This window comes from Zosterops lateralis, assembly GCF_965231275.1.
Source record: "Zosterops lateralis genome assembly, chromosome: 1".
In the NCBI taxonomy this organism is placed as follows: Eukaryota; Metazoa; Chordata; class Aves; order Passeriformes; family Zosteropidae; genus Zosterops; species Zosterops lateralis.
In genome coordinates this window covers 137,443,308-137,458,450 of record NC_139762.1, presented here as the reverse complement: position 1 = coordinate 137,458,450, position 15,143 = coordinate 137,443,308, and the positions used below count along the sequence as shown (strand labels likewise).

General features: G+C 40.7%; 1 protein-coding gene across 1 annotated transcript in view; it reads right to left on the bottom strand.

Annotated features, from left to right (window-relative positions):
• FAM135B (family with sequence similarity 135 member B) overlaps positions 1 to 15,143 on the bottom strand; it is a gene marked incomplete at its 3' end in the record, with an annotated part of 183,949 nt that overhangs the window by 45,740 nt on the left and 123,066 nt on the right. The window contains exon 7 of the mRNA XM_083859516.1: positions 3,245 to 3,371. Coding sequence (XP_083715642.1) covers positions 3,245 to 3,371 — 127 coding nt within the window. The remainder of the gene's footprint in view (positions 1 to 3,244; positions 3,372 to 15,143) is intronic.

Sequence of the window (15,143 nt, the reverse complement as noted above, 5' to 3'; positions counted from 1 at the left end):
AAAATAAGGAAAGTCTTGACTGTTTGCAGTCTTACAGTAAAATAAATAATCAGATTTGGTTCCCCAGAAAAGATACTAAATAGAAGGTGCTTGCCCAGGAGATGCTTTTTAGAGCTTAAGCCTGGAGACTTCTTAGTTCAAGGAAAACACAGAAATGAACATGAAATGTAGAAGGAGATGAAAATAGAACTAAACAAAATTGAAAACAGGATAAACCAACACTAACTCTTCCATGGCAGTTTATGACACAAAAAGAAACTAACCAACATCCCTAAAAAATTGATTTTCCCATGTCCTGCCTCTCAGTGAAGCTTTGTCAGCCTTGGAAGACCAGATCTAATAATGTTTCACCCTAGATTTAGCCAGTTGCATCAAATCAGAATAGTTTACAGACAGAAATATGTGTGGTATATTTTGAGTTCTGGTATTCAACAGTTACTAATTCAGACATGCAATAGGGAAGGTATAAACACAAATATACATAAAGTAATGAGAGAGGTCTGCAGTTTTCAGGGGTTTTTATTTCATGAAAAGGGTATTATCCATTCTCTTGCCCACTGGCAGTGATGCAAAATTCTAAAAACTAATTGAAGTTTAACAAACACATTCAAACAACCTGGAGTAGTATCCACAAGTTTTTAAAGAGAAGAAAACTTGACCCAGTACAAAGTACTGCAGCACTGTAAGAACTAATATTATTCTTCTTCCTTCAATACCTTACAACCTGATATAAACTTCCATTTAAACCAGCAGTCAGTCACTCCTTTGCTTGGAGTTAGGTCTAGCCCCACAACAGTTTCTTTTCTAGCCCTGAATTTTTATTTCTTTATGTTAAGCCAAGAGAAAACACCCTTTGCTCATTATTGTGCATCAAGCATAGGCAAAAAGGCCATCATGGTCTATTAAGTGAAACCACTCAGCTCAAGAACAGATGTCACGAGTTATGGAATTTTCTGAAGCTAAGCAAATGCACATCTGGCCATGTGGACTGTGCAGCATTATATTTATGATGGTTTGGTGTGTGGTGACTGCATTTATGGTGACTGCAGGGCAGCAGCGTGCTAAAGCCAGTTCTTGGTAGAGCAATTTCCTTTTGGTATTCCATGGTTCATCTACTAGGATGATAATAACTGTATTGGCTCTGCCTGGGATGCGTTGGTGTACACCCCACACCCCCAGCAAGGGTTTCCATATAGAGAAAGGTTTAAGACTCACCCCTTGCATTTCTTATAAAGAAATGTATTTGCTGTCTCGACAGTAATTGGCTCAGTGCCAGCCCAGAGGCACTGATTGGGCTTGGAAAGTGTAATTCAAAGCCTGTTGCTGATTTCATTAGGCCAGGGGCCAAATAGCCCACCTGAACTATTGAGTACTAAAAAGAGGGAGCAAAGAAGCTCAGCACGTTTTCGAGGTGTTTGTTGTAGCAAGTGCATGAGGATCTGTCCTATACTGTGCTCAGCTATACTCTTTGTATTATTTTCTTTCATTATTAAAACACTTTTGATTTTTAAAGACATATCCAATCATGCTGTCTCACTAATTGATTTAAGCCATTTCCCTGCAAGGGCTGAACCCTCAGAGGTATTGGGAACCCCAATAGGGATGTAGTTAACTTCCCTCATGGCACTCTTCCCAGGGCAGTGCTGGGCATTGGTGGCTACAGAGGTGTGGGTGACACTGCAGGGTTTTGGCTCCTGCTGAGCAGAGCTGGCACAGCCCCAGAGCTGTCTCCAGCACTGTCCTATCAGCAGGGTGGCAATGGGTAAGATTCCTGGAGGGGACAGAGCCAGGCCAGCTGACCAAAGGGATATTCCATACCATAGGATGTGTGCTGAGCAATAAAAGCTGAGGAAAAGGAGGAGTAAGGGTAGTATTCACTATTGTAATGTTTGTGTTTCAGAAAACCCACTTCACACCCTGAAGCCCCACTCCCCAGGAAGTGACTGGACATCACCTGCTGAGGGGAAGGAGAGAATGAATCTTTTGTTTTCCTTTGCTTCTGCACATGGCATTGATTTTGCTTCATTGAACTAACTTTATCTTTACCCACAATTTTTCTGTAGTGCACCCTGTCTCGTTGATGAGGGGAATGATGAAATGGCTTGGTGAGCACCTGGCTTCCAGTCTAGGTCAACTCACCACAATTATCCTGCCATTTAAAAAAAATAGTCTACAGAGATAAGCAGAAGATAGAGCTTCCAGATAAGGAAGTAGATTGAGAAGAAAATAAGGTTTTTTTTCTAGTTACAACAGACCAAGATTTTTTCATAGAGACTAAAAGCAAAAATGGGAGTGGAGAGCTTTCCATTTCTTTTCAACAGAGACTTGTCCAGAGGATAATGAAAACAGGCACCACTCTCCAAAGAAGCCTCTTTCTTATGAGATATACAGAGATTGGCCTAAAATACAAACAGTTATTTAAATGTATGTGATGTGACTGTCAAGCAGAGAGGGAGAGGTTAAGGTCAGTTTGTTTGCCAAAAGCATACACTGACCCAATGTTTGGGAAAGCAGCCTCAGGCCAAACATTCTCTCAGCCCTGGTCAACTCCCTGGTAGTTCCTCTGCACCAGGTGCTCTAGGCTTGCACATTTTGAATATTTATACAGAAAAGCTTTGACATGTTGGAAATGTTGAGGGAAGCTGAGGGCAGCATGTTAATCAGAAGCCTTGTATCAAGGTTTCTTAACAGGTTAATGGTAGCAATATTCTGGAGTGAGTTTCTAGAGCTGAGGAAACATTTTTGACAAAAAAAACCCCACAAAAATAAACCCCTAAGTCTAGCACTTAAAAACATAAAAAAAAAAAAAAAAAAAAAAAAAAAAAAAAAAAAAAAAAAAACCTAGGAAAAAAGATCAATGAAAAATCAATTAATCACTTTAAAACAACCAACTTTCTCTTTAAAATTGCACAAAGAGCTCTCCTTTTTTACCTGGGGTTTGTAGCAAGACCAAGACACACACCAACTGTGGGACCTGCCATGAGTAAGTCATTGTGTGTAACACCTCATCACCAACACACACAATATATATTCTGGACAAAAAACCTTCTTTCACAACATCCTTTAATAATAACTTATATCCTCTGAGTGTCATAGATAAGAGCTGAAAGCCAGGACCTGAAGGGTTGTTCTTCCAAAAAGATCCCTCTACAGGAAATATAAAACTGTGACATGTTCTCCACAGACAATGTGGACATTCTGTGTGATTGAATTGAAGTAAGACATTGTTCCTCATCCTCCTTACCTCTGAAGAAGTGGGTTTGCAGTAGCCAGCTCCAAACACCAGATTTTCTAATGACATACTGGACTGGTCTGGTCCTGCCTCCATGTTCCCTTTACCAAGCCATGAACCTTTCCCTGGACGAGCGAAACTACAAGGAGAAAAATTGAGAAGAAAAAAGTAATCAGAGGAGCAATGTTATAGAAGAATCATTGTTGTCCCAATATTATTTCCTTGCTTAGAAAAGATTTACAATTTTGGTGAGTTTTGCTTTTGTTTATTTCAAGTTACACTGTAAATTCACATTTTCCTTGAAAATTATTATTGTCCAGTGTGCAGTACCTCAGGCAATGTGAATGGAGTTTGTTCTCTAGGCATTCAATCTAGTGGTTTGAGTGTTATCTTTAACTCACTTCTTTCCCTGCTGTCTTACAGATCTTTCCCCAGCTTAACATCTTACCAACGCAACCTTTCCATCTATCCACATGGATCACATTCTTATGCAACCTCTCATCAGCTTGCAGCTTGATGGATGCAACATCTTTCTCTCAGCCTTTAACCACATCATCCTTCCTATCTAAGATGTGCACGACCTCTCCTAACTACCAATATCTTTTCCAGCTCATCCCAAACTTATTTTATAGATTGGAATTTTGGTTGCAATTTCTCAATCTCCCATGGCATTAGCTTTCAGCACCAAAAGGATAAGACCTCACCCAAAAAACTACTTCTTTTTTTTTTTTTTTTTTTTTTTTTTTTTTCTGGGTGCAACGTGATTTCACTGTTATCCAAATTCTTCTGCAAATAACTGACAGAATGTAAGTTGTTTTATTCTCAGTGCTGACAATTGTGGTCAGTGCACCCTTCTGGCTATATTTGTACATTTTCCATTGAAGACCAAGAACCCAATGAGGGTGGAATAACCTGTCTGGAGTTTACTCAGCATCAAGCCCACCAGAGCATTGATGCACAGCCAGGGCTCATACTCTGGATTAATCTGAGCAGTACTTACACCCCAGATAATGATGTGGCCTGCTTTTATATTCATTGGAGAGGAATTGGCATTTCCAGCATATGATTCATCTCTTGCTGAAGCGGTGATATCAAACAGATCAGAGGCATTTTCCTCTCCAAATATTTAATTGTAATTGTGGATTGTAAAGAGAGGCTGGATGACTGCCTCATCAACAACTGGAGATGAGATAACCCCGCTGTTAGTCCCTCTGATAACACATGCCATGCACAAACTACATCGGGATTCCGAGAGGGAATCTACTTGTGAGGAATCCAATGAGTCAAATTACAAACTGTGATCACTAAATTGCAATGCAAGTAACCAGAAGGGTTCTTAAAAACATACAGGCAAAGGTGGAACTGAAATAATGAACTGTAGAGAAAAAGAGAAAACACATTTACTGTTTGTACCAAGGGCAGAGGTAATGCCACTGTCTTTCTGCTACAGCTCCCAGACTGGGATCACCATCCACAGGTATCTGATGCCCATCCAAGCATCCCAAATCCCATTTTACCCAGGAGACCTTGTCTTCTTGAAAAATAAAAACTTCCAGGATGAAGAGCACAAAAATCCTCTTAAATGTGCCAGAACTAAAAGCCAGAGGGAAGTGCCATCCCTGCTGCAGTGCCCCTCCAATCCGAGGTCATTCCTTTATGTAGATTTGTATCACATGCCCACATCAGCTCAAGTAAAACTAATGAATTGATATCTACACCTGATCCAGTTTTTAAGGACAGATTAAAGTGGTGAGTTCTGTGCAGAAACACACAGAAATGAACAGAAAACAGAATCGTAGAATCACAGAACAACCTGAGATGGAAAAGATCCACAAGGATCACTGAAATCCAGCTCTTGACCCTGCACAGGGCAGCCCCAAGATTCACACTATGTGGCCAAGAGCATTGCCCAAATGCTTCTTCAGCTCTGGAAGGATTTATATTAAAGATAGAAACAAAACAAAACAAATGAACAACAAAAAAAAAAATCATTAAAAGTTATACAATAGGTGAAGTTGTGGTGTGAAACAGAATTGCAGCATAGGAAAATGGATCTCAATCAAAATCACAAATTGGACCAGTTTCAGAAGGTTAAACACAAATCTCTGTCTTGTCTGTAGAACAAAACTACTGCTTGTTTTAGATAAATATTGGCAAAAAGGCCATTCCATAAGAGAGAGGATGGGGTAGAAGAAATCAGCAAACATCTATTCTTGCTTATGTATATTTTATTTTATGTGATCAAAGCAATTTCCAGCTGGTTGCTTTTAAGCAGCATGAAGCCTTTCCATGTATTTCCTACATGCACCATTTAAGATGAAAGCAATAAATAAATAAACAAATATACAAAGCTGTTTCCAACAGACAAGAGTTATACACCTCTCTGAATAATTTCAGCTTTTGTTGAACGATGTGTCTGCTGTGTTCTGCTGGAAAGGCTCTAAAAACCAAAATAAAAAATGATTGCTGTGGTATCAGAGAAAGAACTTAAACAAATGTTCTGTGCCCATTAGAAACTCCTCATTTGAATATGAGCAAAGCTTTCAAAGGTTTAAAGGGAAAGAAGAGCACTTTTTAATCCCTTTTTTATTTATCTTTTGCTTTTACAGCAGAGAAGAGTTTTTAATCTGTTGGTTTTATGGAAATTGATTTCACATAGCACTGTAAAACAAAAACCTTTTTTTGGGAAACATGCCAAAACTTCATCTGTCTGCTGAGAGAATTTAAGAGGAAGGCTTACAAACTGCTGAGTCCCTCTAATGTTTTCTGAACTACATTATGCTTGAAGAAAAATTTTATTAGCAATAACAGGTTAATTTGTTACTTTTTTTCCCTGTATTTATTACTTCTAATTATTTCTGCAAACATGCTCATTTGTATGAATCATGGACCTTGGTTACTTATGTGTCCATTTGGACTATCTATTTAATAACACTGATTTAATATCAACGTTTAGATCCTTATCCAGCATGATAACCTCAGCTTTTAATTGGAGTCAGGATAAAAAAGGTCAAAAGAGGTAATATGCATGTGCCCAAGAGGATTAAAATGTGTGCAGAACTATTAATATTTTCAGTGAAATGTTTTATGGGATCTTTTTGAGCTGGCCTTTTGATGACCTTATCCATGAGACCATGAGGGGTGAGGCCCTGGCACAGATTGCCAAGAGAATTTGTAGATGCCCCATTCCTGTGAGTTTTTAAGGCCAGGTTGGATGGGGATTGTAGGAACCTGGTCTAGTGGCAGCTGTCCCTGCCCATGGCAAGGAACAATATGATCCTTAAGGTCCTTTCCAACTCAAACCATTCTATAATTCTATGATTTTATGCCTTTATCCTTCAAAGGAGCCTCACAATTATCACAGTAGTCATCTGTGGACACACAGTACAGTAAACTGCCTTGAAAAGTCCATTTCTTTCCCTTCATTACAGCCTGCAAGAGCCAGCAATCAAAATTTAAGACCTTTCTGACTCAAAGGTTATGTTCAAGCAATTATTTCCAGCAGTCATGGTTACCTGCTACGAATTTGTGTCCGTGACTTTGTGATTTATATTTTTGGCCTCTGTAACATCTTTTGGAATGAAAATTGCACATCGTAATAAGGGCTGAACTTTCTGGTTCTTTTGAACTTGCTGTTGCCGAATTCATTGTGGCAACACTAGGTTCTTGTATAGCACAAAATATTAAATAATCATTCCCTGTTTTTTTCTCTTCTGTGGACAATTCTCTTACATACATATGAAATGACAGTTTCCTAGCATAACAAATTGAATGATCTTGATAAATGTTAATTCAAATGTGCTATCCAAGCAAATTGAAAAAAAAAAATATTAGGGCTGTTTAATAGAAGATCATGTTCTGTTTCAGATTAATCAGCCCAAAAAAGACCTCAAACCTTTCTTTCATTTTTAGTTTTGTTTTGGGGCTTGCTTTTTTTTTGGCATGGAAATGTTTGGTGGTTTGGGGCTTTATTTGTAAGTAAACCAATTTTTTTTTCATTAATCAAAGTTTTTAGTAGAATGGGGATAAAAAATTGGAATCTGGTTTTTTTTTCTTGGAATAAAAACCTATCTTGCACTATATGAAATTATTGAACTGTAAAGAAAAAAAAAAAAAACTAAACCAAACAACCCCCATACACACACAATGATCACATTTCTAAGAAATTCTTGTCTTTCTAAGGCAAGAAATTACAATCTTGTGAGTAAACCAGAAATGAACTTGTATCCCATTTAGGCCAGATCCTTGGAGAAATCACTTCTATTTCCCTCAGTCCTTATACATAAAATATTACTGCTTTAAAAACAAAAATATAAGTCAGTCCCATAGAAATAGCCTAACTCAGCATTAAACCCTCGTGGTCCCCACTATCATCTGTTTGCATTTCACCAGGAACTGCCTTTTCCCACAGATAGGGAAAATTGTAGTGACAACACCAATTTCCCTCATTGATTTAACTCAAAACTTTAACATAGCTTTTGGCAAATTACTCCTGGCATATGGCCACAGAGTACATGGGTGATCTGTTATTTATTTTTAAGGATAATCTGTGGATGTTTACAGATTGTGCTCCTCTAGACATGGTTGTCTCTTACTCAAGGGGTTTCAAAAAGTTTGTAATCAGTGACTGTAAAATGTTCTGAACTTTTTGGGAGAAACTTATAAGGTTTATTAAAATAAAATTTTAATGAAAATAGGTATCTCTCCTTAGATACCAAACAGAGCCTGGGGGGAATCTGGTTTGAAATCTTTAGTGATTTTGACTGCTGGAAAATGCTGGCTCATTTGTCCTGAACTTAACCTTAGTTGCTATAAAGGTTGAAAGCAGATAAAACCATGTGGTGATATTTAATTTACTTTTGAGTGGGATTTTCTTCTTTTTAAATTTGACTCAGAAATTGTCATGTCTTTCTTATGTGATTTTTTCTTATGTGATTTTTTTCTCATGTGATTTTTTCTTATGTGATTTATATGATTCTCACATATATGAGAAATATATGTGATATATTTCTCAGCTGGTATATTTGTGATATATTTCTCAGCACAGGAGAATGGCATGCCAGAATGGAGGTTTATCTTTGCAGGTACATAACAAACTATCAAACAAAAGAAAATTCAAAAGAAAAATCATCCCATTATTATAGGTGAATTCTTATAGGAAAATAATATAAACGAGTATTGTTCTAATAAACATATTATGGAAGGAGTAGCTCTTTACTGCATAAAAATTCTCTTTTTTTTTTTTTTTCCCACAGATTAATTTATTTGCAGACAGGGTGAAGAAGGAAAATAAGTGAAGAACTTTAGTCCCCAGTACAATATTTGTCCAGTTCCAGACACGAGCTGACCATAAGTAGGAGTCAGCTGCACTTCCAGCTCTAGAGAAATGGACCTGCATTATCTGCACTCAGATTCAAGGTACACAGGGCAGTACAGTGTGCGTATCATTTATAGATGGATCAGTTGTGCTTTTGAGGAACAGGAGGATGCCTAGAAGCAAATGAATTTAGGTGAGATGTAAAACTGCTCAAGAAGGGCCAGGGTTGGCCTAATTCCTCAGTGCAGTGATGCAGAGAACTAGATCAGGCCTGCATCAGCAATCTTTAAATACTTTGTGTTCCTTTGAGTCTATTTCCTCTTCAAGAAAGGACAAGGTAAAGGCATTGAAAAACTGAGTGTCTCTGTCTTGGTTGCTCCACCAACAAAAATTGTATTATATTTTTTCCTCATACAAGATTTTTTGTTTCTCAAACAGTAATTTGGAGATGAGCAATTGAACATTCAATGTTAACAAGGAAAATTCTGAAAGCCTACATTGTTATTTCACATAAACTTATATATTAAAGTGAGGAAAAGAATAGGAAGTTTAGGAGAATCCAGAAAGCTGGGAAAAATAAACCTCTTTCTTGTGTAAACAAGAGGAAACACGTTTGCCAGCCACCCATGGCAAAGGATCTGCTTATCTGCAGCAATTTCAAGTTTGCCTTTTTTATAAATTTCCTTGGTAGCTTGGGTTTTTATTTTTTGGAAACAGGGAAAGGCTCTATAGAATTAATGAACCATGTTTCTTGTGTTTGCTTCCTAAGTGAGTCCAGTAGAAGCAAGGCACTGTGCTTGCAGCATGCCTGAGACTAAGCAGACCTCTACACCACAGGCACACACATTTTCCTTTGGGAAAAAAACACAGAAATAGTTTTTGAAATCTGAGTTTTGCTGGAGCAAAGTGTCTTTTCTAACAGCTGCAGCTGAGCTAATAAGCACTGGCTGCACTTACAGTCCTGGCTGGGGACAGGGAGCTAAGGGAGAAGTCAGTGCCTTAGGCCAGAAACCAAACTCATCCATACAAATGAGAAAACTGGAGTCCAAAGTCCCCACTCCTCTTCCTCCTCATCCTCCTCACTTTCCTCTTACAAGTGTCTGCTCACATTTAGCCCCTGGAAGAGAATGGAAGGTATTTAGGCTGTTTATGGAGGCCAGTGCCTCAGTAGGAGGGCAGCTTCAAGCTTGAACATTGTTCTGTTTTTCTGGTTATGTTGACAGGCTCTCCCTGCTGATCTCCTGTCAGCCTGGGTAAAATGAGGTTGCCAGGGGAGAGCCCTCAAATTTCCAAAGAGAATTGTCACTTGTATCATACTAGGATGTGGCATCCAACTCCTGCTGTAGGTTCTGCTCTATTTCTCCCACATTCTGAAAGTCTGCAATATTACTCCATGATCTGCAGGTGCCAAAAGCACTAGGTGCAGACTCCACAGCCAGAACAGCAGCTGTCACTGCTCTGCCAAAGCACAGCTCCAGCCCTGGTGTCACAGTGTCCTGCTGTGCCTTGTCAAAGGGTTTGGGTTTAGGGCAAGGTGAGGGAAGCAGTGCTTCAGGTCAGGACAACAGCTATCACAATCACTGAGCCCTACATCCCAGTTCTCTCCTATTATTCTACTCCTGCCTGGAAAGAAAAGTCTTGAACTTGGTCCCTGGCAGTCCAGCTTCCTGAGCTACTCCTGGGGTGCTTTTTAGAGAACTCAAAGATCTCTAAGGGATAGAGAGAAAGAGTTTTTAACCAAGCTCTGGCTCAGTGCTCTGTAAGGACAAGTAAAAGCCAAGCAGAACCTTCCGTGCTGCAGAGAGATGAGGCAATCCAAGGACCAAAACATCACACCATGCTTGTGGTCATCCCACCTGCACAGTAAATAGGATTTCTCTGGAGATCAGTGGGCCCATAAGACCCTCATGAGGTTCAACAGATGCAAATGCCACCCCTGAGCTTGGACATTCTCAGAGTACAGACTGAGACTCATTTGGAGGAGCCCTGAGAAGAACTTGAGGGTTCTGGTGGAGGGAAAACTGGAGATGAGCCAACAATGTGCCCTTGCAGCTCAGAAATCCAACCACATCCTGGGCTGCAGCCAAAGCTCCATGAGCAGCAGGTAAAGGGAGGGGATTGTGCCCATCTGCCCTGCCCTTGTGAGATCCCACCTGCAGAGCTGCATCCAGCTCTGGTATCCTCAGCACAGAAATTATGGGTTATTGTGGAACTCTCAGAGCAGACCCAGAGGAGGCCACAAAAGTGATCAGGGGGCTGAAGCATCTCTCCTCTGAGGACAGGCTGAGAAAGTTGGGGTTGTTCTGCCTTGAGAAGAAAAGGCTCTAGAGTGACAATGCAGCACCTTTCAGTACCTCAGGGTAGCTTATAAAAAAGAGGGAGAGAGGTGTTTGACGAGAGGAAATGGCTTTATACTGAAAAAGAGATTTATTTCAGATTTTAGGATGAATTTTTACTGTGAGGGTGTTAAGGCCCTGGCACAGGTTGCCCAGAGAAGCTGTGGCTGCCCCATCCCTGGAAGTGTCCAAGGCCAGGTTGGATGGGACTTGGAACAACCTGGGATAGTGAAAAATGTCCCTGCCCATGGAAGGGGAATTGGAACCAAAATAACTTTAAGGTACCTTCCAACCCAAACCATTCTATGATTCTGTGCTAATAAAGCTGGAGATGAGTTCACTCAAAATCTGCCTCATCCCATTCCTACCCAGACTCTCTCTTTCCCAGTAAATCCACAAAGCCATTAGCAGTTTCCATGAATTTGGACCCTGTCAAAAAACTGTGTTACACTTTTTAGAAAAGCTGAATCACAAAATTTCCATCCAGATGCCTGCAAAGGATCCCAGACATGTGAATTTCTCTCAGCCTCAGGTTGGTAGAGGTGAGGGCTTCAAAGTCTCCAACCTAATGTAATATTTATTATATCAGAATTTTTAACCAGGACAAACATCAATATCAAAATGTTCACTTGACGAACAAGCAGGAGGTAATGGAGGCACCCTGGAAAGGTTTCCCCAGCAGGATCTGTTTGTGAGTATGCATTACCCTGAAGGGAAAGGCCTGAATAGGTCTTGCTGGTTTTCCTCTTTAAACACAAATAACATGGAAGAAATTGAACAAGAGTATCTAATTTATCAACAAAGCTGACAAAATATGAAAAGCTGAGTCCACAGGGTATATTTGAGCTTCAGGCAAAGTGGTGTTGCAGGAAAACTTCAATACATCAGTGAATTTCAATTTTACATAATTATTTTCAGGGTAGGTTTAGAACTGTTGCAATTTTATATATTTTTGCACATATTTTACATACTGTTGCACTTTACATATGAGTCTATAGATATGTGTAGGGATAATGTGTCCATGCACACAAAGTGTGAACCATGATGGGGCAGTTCAAGGTAGCAAATGAAACCACAGTGAAACACTGCATAGAGCTTTTTTTCCTTCATAATGTAATTATCTCCATCCTTGGATGTGTTCAAGGCCAGCCTGGATAGGGCTCTGAACAGCCTGGTCTAGTGGGAGGTGTCCCTGCCCATGTCAGGAGGGCTGGAACTAAATGATCTTTAAGGTGCCTTCCAACTCAATCCATTCTGTGATTGTATGATTTGGGGTTTATTTTTTTTCTGTAAAGTGATAGAAAAAAACCTAAAAAGAAGCAAAACAAAACCTCTCTAGTCATTCTGGTTCTGTTGTGCTATGAAAAGAAATCTGATTGTATACTTAATTTTTTTATGCCCCTAATAAACTCCAATGATAAATGATAAAAAGGAAAGTTCTGAGCAGCAGGAAACCCAAATAAGTTTTAATTGGCTGGAAGAGCCATTTATTTTACATTACTGTCTTCATCCTGATTTATACTTAGAGAATGCAGGATATAAAAACTCTTTGGGTTTGGAATATTTATCAAGAAGAAGATAAATCCTCACTATCACATTTTAAAATGATTTTATGGCCTTAAGCAAATGAGACTGTATATTGTGTTGTCAAAAATCTTCATTCCACCACACTAAGTAAATGCATTGTACACTTCACAAGTGCCCACAAAATAGTATTTTAAAAGCTATAATAATCTGACTATGGAACAGTTGCTCATCATGTGGTTTATGCCTAATAACAGTAACAAGGCTGTGCAACCCCATTCATTAGAGGATAACACAGAACTGAAAACAGTCATTAAGCCTCTTAAGCTATTGTTCTTTCATCCTTTCCTATAGCAGAACAATGAGTAAATTATCAGATCAAAACTATCTGGTTTGAAGTAGTCTGTTACAACCCAATTCACTGTTTAAAAAGTCAACACACAGAAAATCAGATATACAGCAGTTTCCTGTATCACATCAGCAGAGCACAGATATGTCAGTCTGATCTGCTGATATGAGACACATCCCTGTCACATCTCACAGAAACATAGAACCTTAAAATGGTTTGGTTTGGAAGGGACCTTAACCTGGAAAGGTTTCCCCTTCCCTAAAGGTTTTCTAGTTTCAACCTTCCTGCCGTGGGCAGGGGCACCTTCCACTAGACCAAGTTGCTCAAAGTCCCGTCCAATTTGACTTGGAACAATTTCAGGGGTGGGGCATCCACAACTTCTCAACTTCTCACAACCTCAGGCTCAAACTTTTGCAATCCCAATTCATTCTGTGGTATCAGGTTCAAGCAATGCCTTTACCCTAATGGAGAACCGAAGCAAAGAAGTATTAAGTCCAAACACAAAACCCGAGGTAAACAAACTCTACAGATTCATTTTTCTTCTCTGACACCATGCTCTTTGATAAAAATGAAATTTAGAATGTTTACCCTGTAATGTAACAGTGAAAAGCCACCTCCGTGGCACCTCCCCCCAGACCACCTTAAAAACAAAAAGAGCTCCATTCAAAGAAGCCCAGCACCGCGCCCCCCCCCACCCCCAACAACGGAGCAAGAGAGACCAGCGGAGCCGCCGGCGCTGCCGCCGCCGGAGCGAGAGAAAGAGGGGCCGGCCGTTTCCCCCGTGCCACCGCGGAGCTAGTTCCCAGTGTCCCCGAGATTGCCGGGCCCAGCGCTGCCCGGCACAAGAGACCCTGGCCGCCCGCAGCCGCCACCGACGGAGTGGGAGAAAAAGGGACCGGCCCCCCCCCTCCCCAAAGCCCACACGTGGCTCAGCCCGCCCGCAGCCAGCCGCCGCTGCTGGATGGCGCGTCCCCAAACGCGCCCGGGCCGCCGCCTCGCTCCAAAAGAAGGGAACCCACGCCCGCCACGTTCCACCCCCACCTCACAAGCCCCGGCCCGAACCCCCGCAAACGTTGCCGCCGCTGTGAGGCAGCGTGAGACCCCCGAGACGCCATGACTGCTGCAAAACTGCCATGCGGTCACAAGAGTCTCCAGCTGCCCGCCCAGGCCGACCCCGCATGCAAATAAAGGACCTCGAAATGCATCTCGGGATACCGTTTAATAAAACGGTATTTTTATTTATAAAAATAAAACCAAGCAAAATTGAAACGCACAGAAACCAATGCTAGGCCGTGTGGACCCTGGAGTAACGAAGAAGCTAATTTCTCCGGTTTTTCTTACTAGCTGTAAGTTAAAAAGACCAAACCAGAGATGAGACCCCCGGAGAAAACAAAAGAAACTAAGAACCCTGGGGTTACTCCCAGCGAGGGCGGGTTCTCCAGCTCTGATCAACTCTCTGCAACAGAGCTGATAAAGACTCTCCTCCTCCACGGCGCGCACGGGCAGCCAAAAACCCCTCGAGCAAATATTGTAAGAGCTGATCAATAAAGGCATTTTAAGGAGATTAATATTATCTCCGCCCATTTTATTCATAACACTCTTCACACAATATTTGACAAAATTAAGATCTCTTGGTCATTTAGGAAAAATGACTTTGCTGGAGTTAAGGAAAGCTGAGAAAATCTGAACACTGCATTTTGCTTCAAAACCAAAGGAGTTCCCCTACGCCCAGCTCTCTCTATCTAAGGTGCTGATAAGACTGGGCTCTAAGCAAATTGCCAGAAAGACCTTTGTTTCCCGTTACCTGCTCTAAATATTAGAAGATATTCACCTCCAGCCCTGTTTTACTTGAAGGAGTTCTGAATTATTTTCATTATGAATCAGATAACATAAATCACACCTAGACCCCATGGCAGCTGGTATTATATTTGACTTGTGCTGCACAGTCAAACCAGATGATGCTGCAAAGGGAAAATCCTGTGGAGCTTTAGCCAGCACTGACTCCTGCATCCCTCCTCCTAACCACTTTGTGAATTATATTTATGCACCGAGAGCATGGATGAGTGCAGCTGTCCTGAATGCTTTACAAATCATCAGAGAGGAAAAATACAAATGCTTTTAGTTGCTTTTAGAGTAAAGAGGAAAAACAACCAAGGAAAACACGATTTACACTTTCCTCATTACAGATGGGGAACAGACATCAAGATTAATGCAAATTCTTAACCTCTTTCCCAAAAGTCTGTAATTTTTTGACCAGACTCTAGAGTCCTCCCGTTCTGAGGAGGCTGAAATCTGATCTTACTCTCCTTGTGTTATCTCCTCCCTTGACCCATACTCCAAGACTCCTCCTCTGCAATATCCGATAAAACCCCATAACTCTGGCCC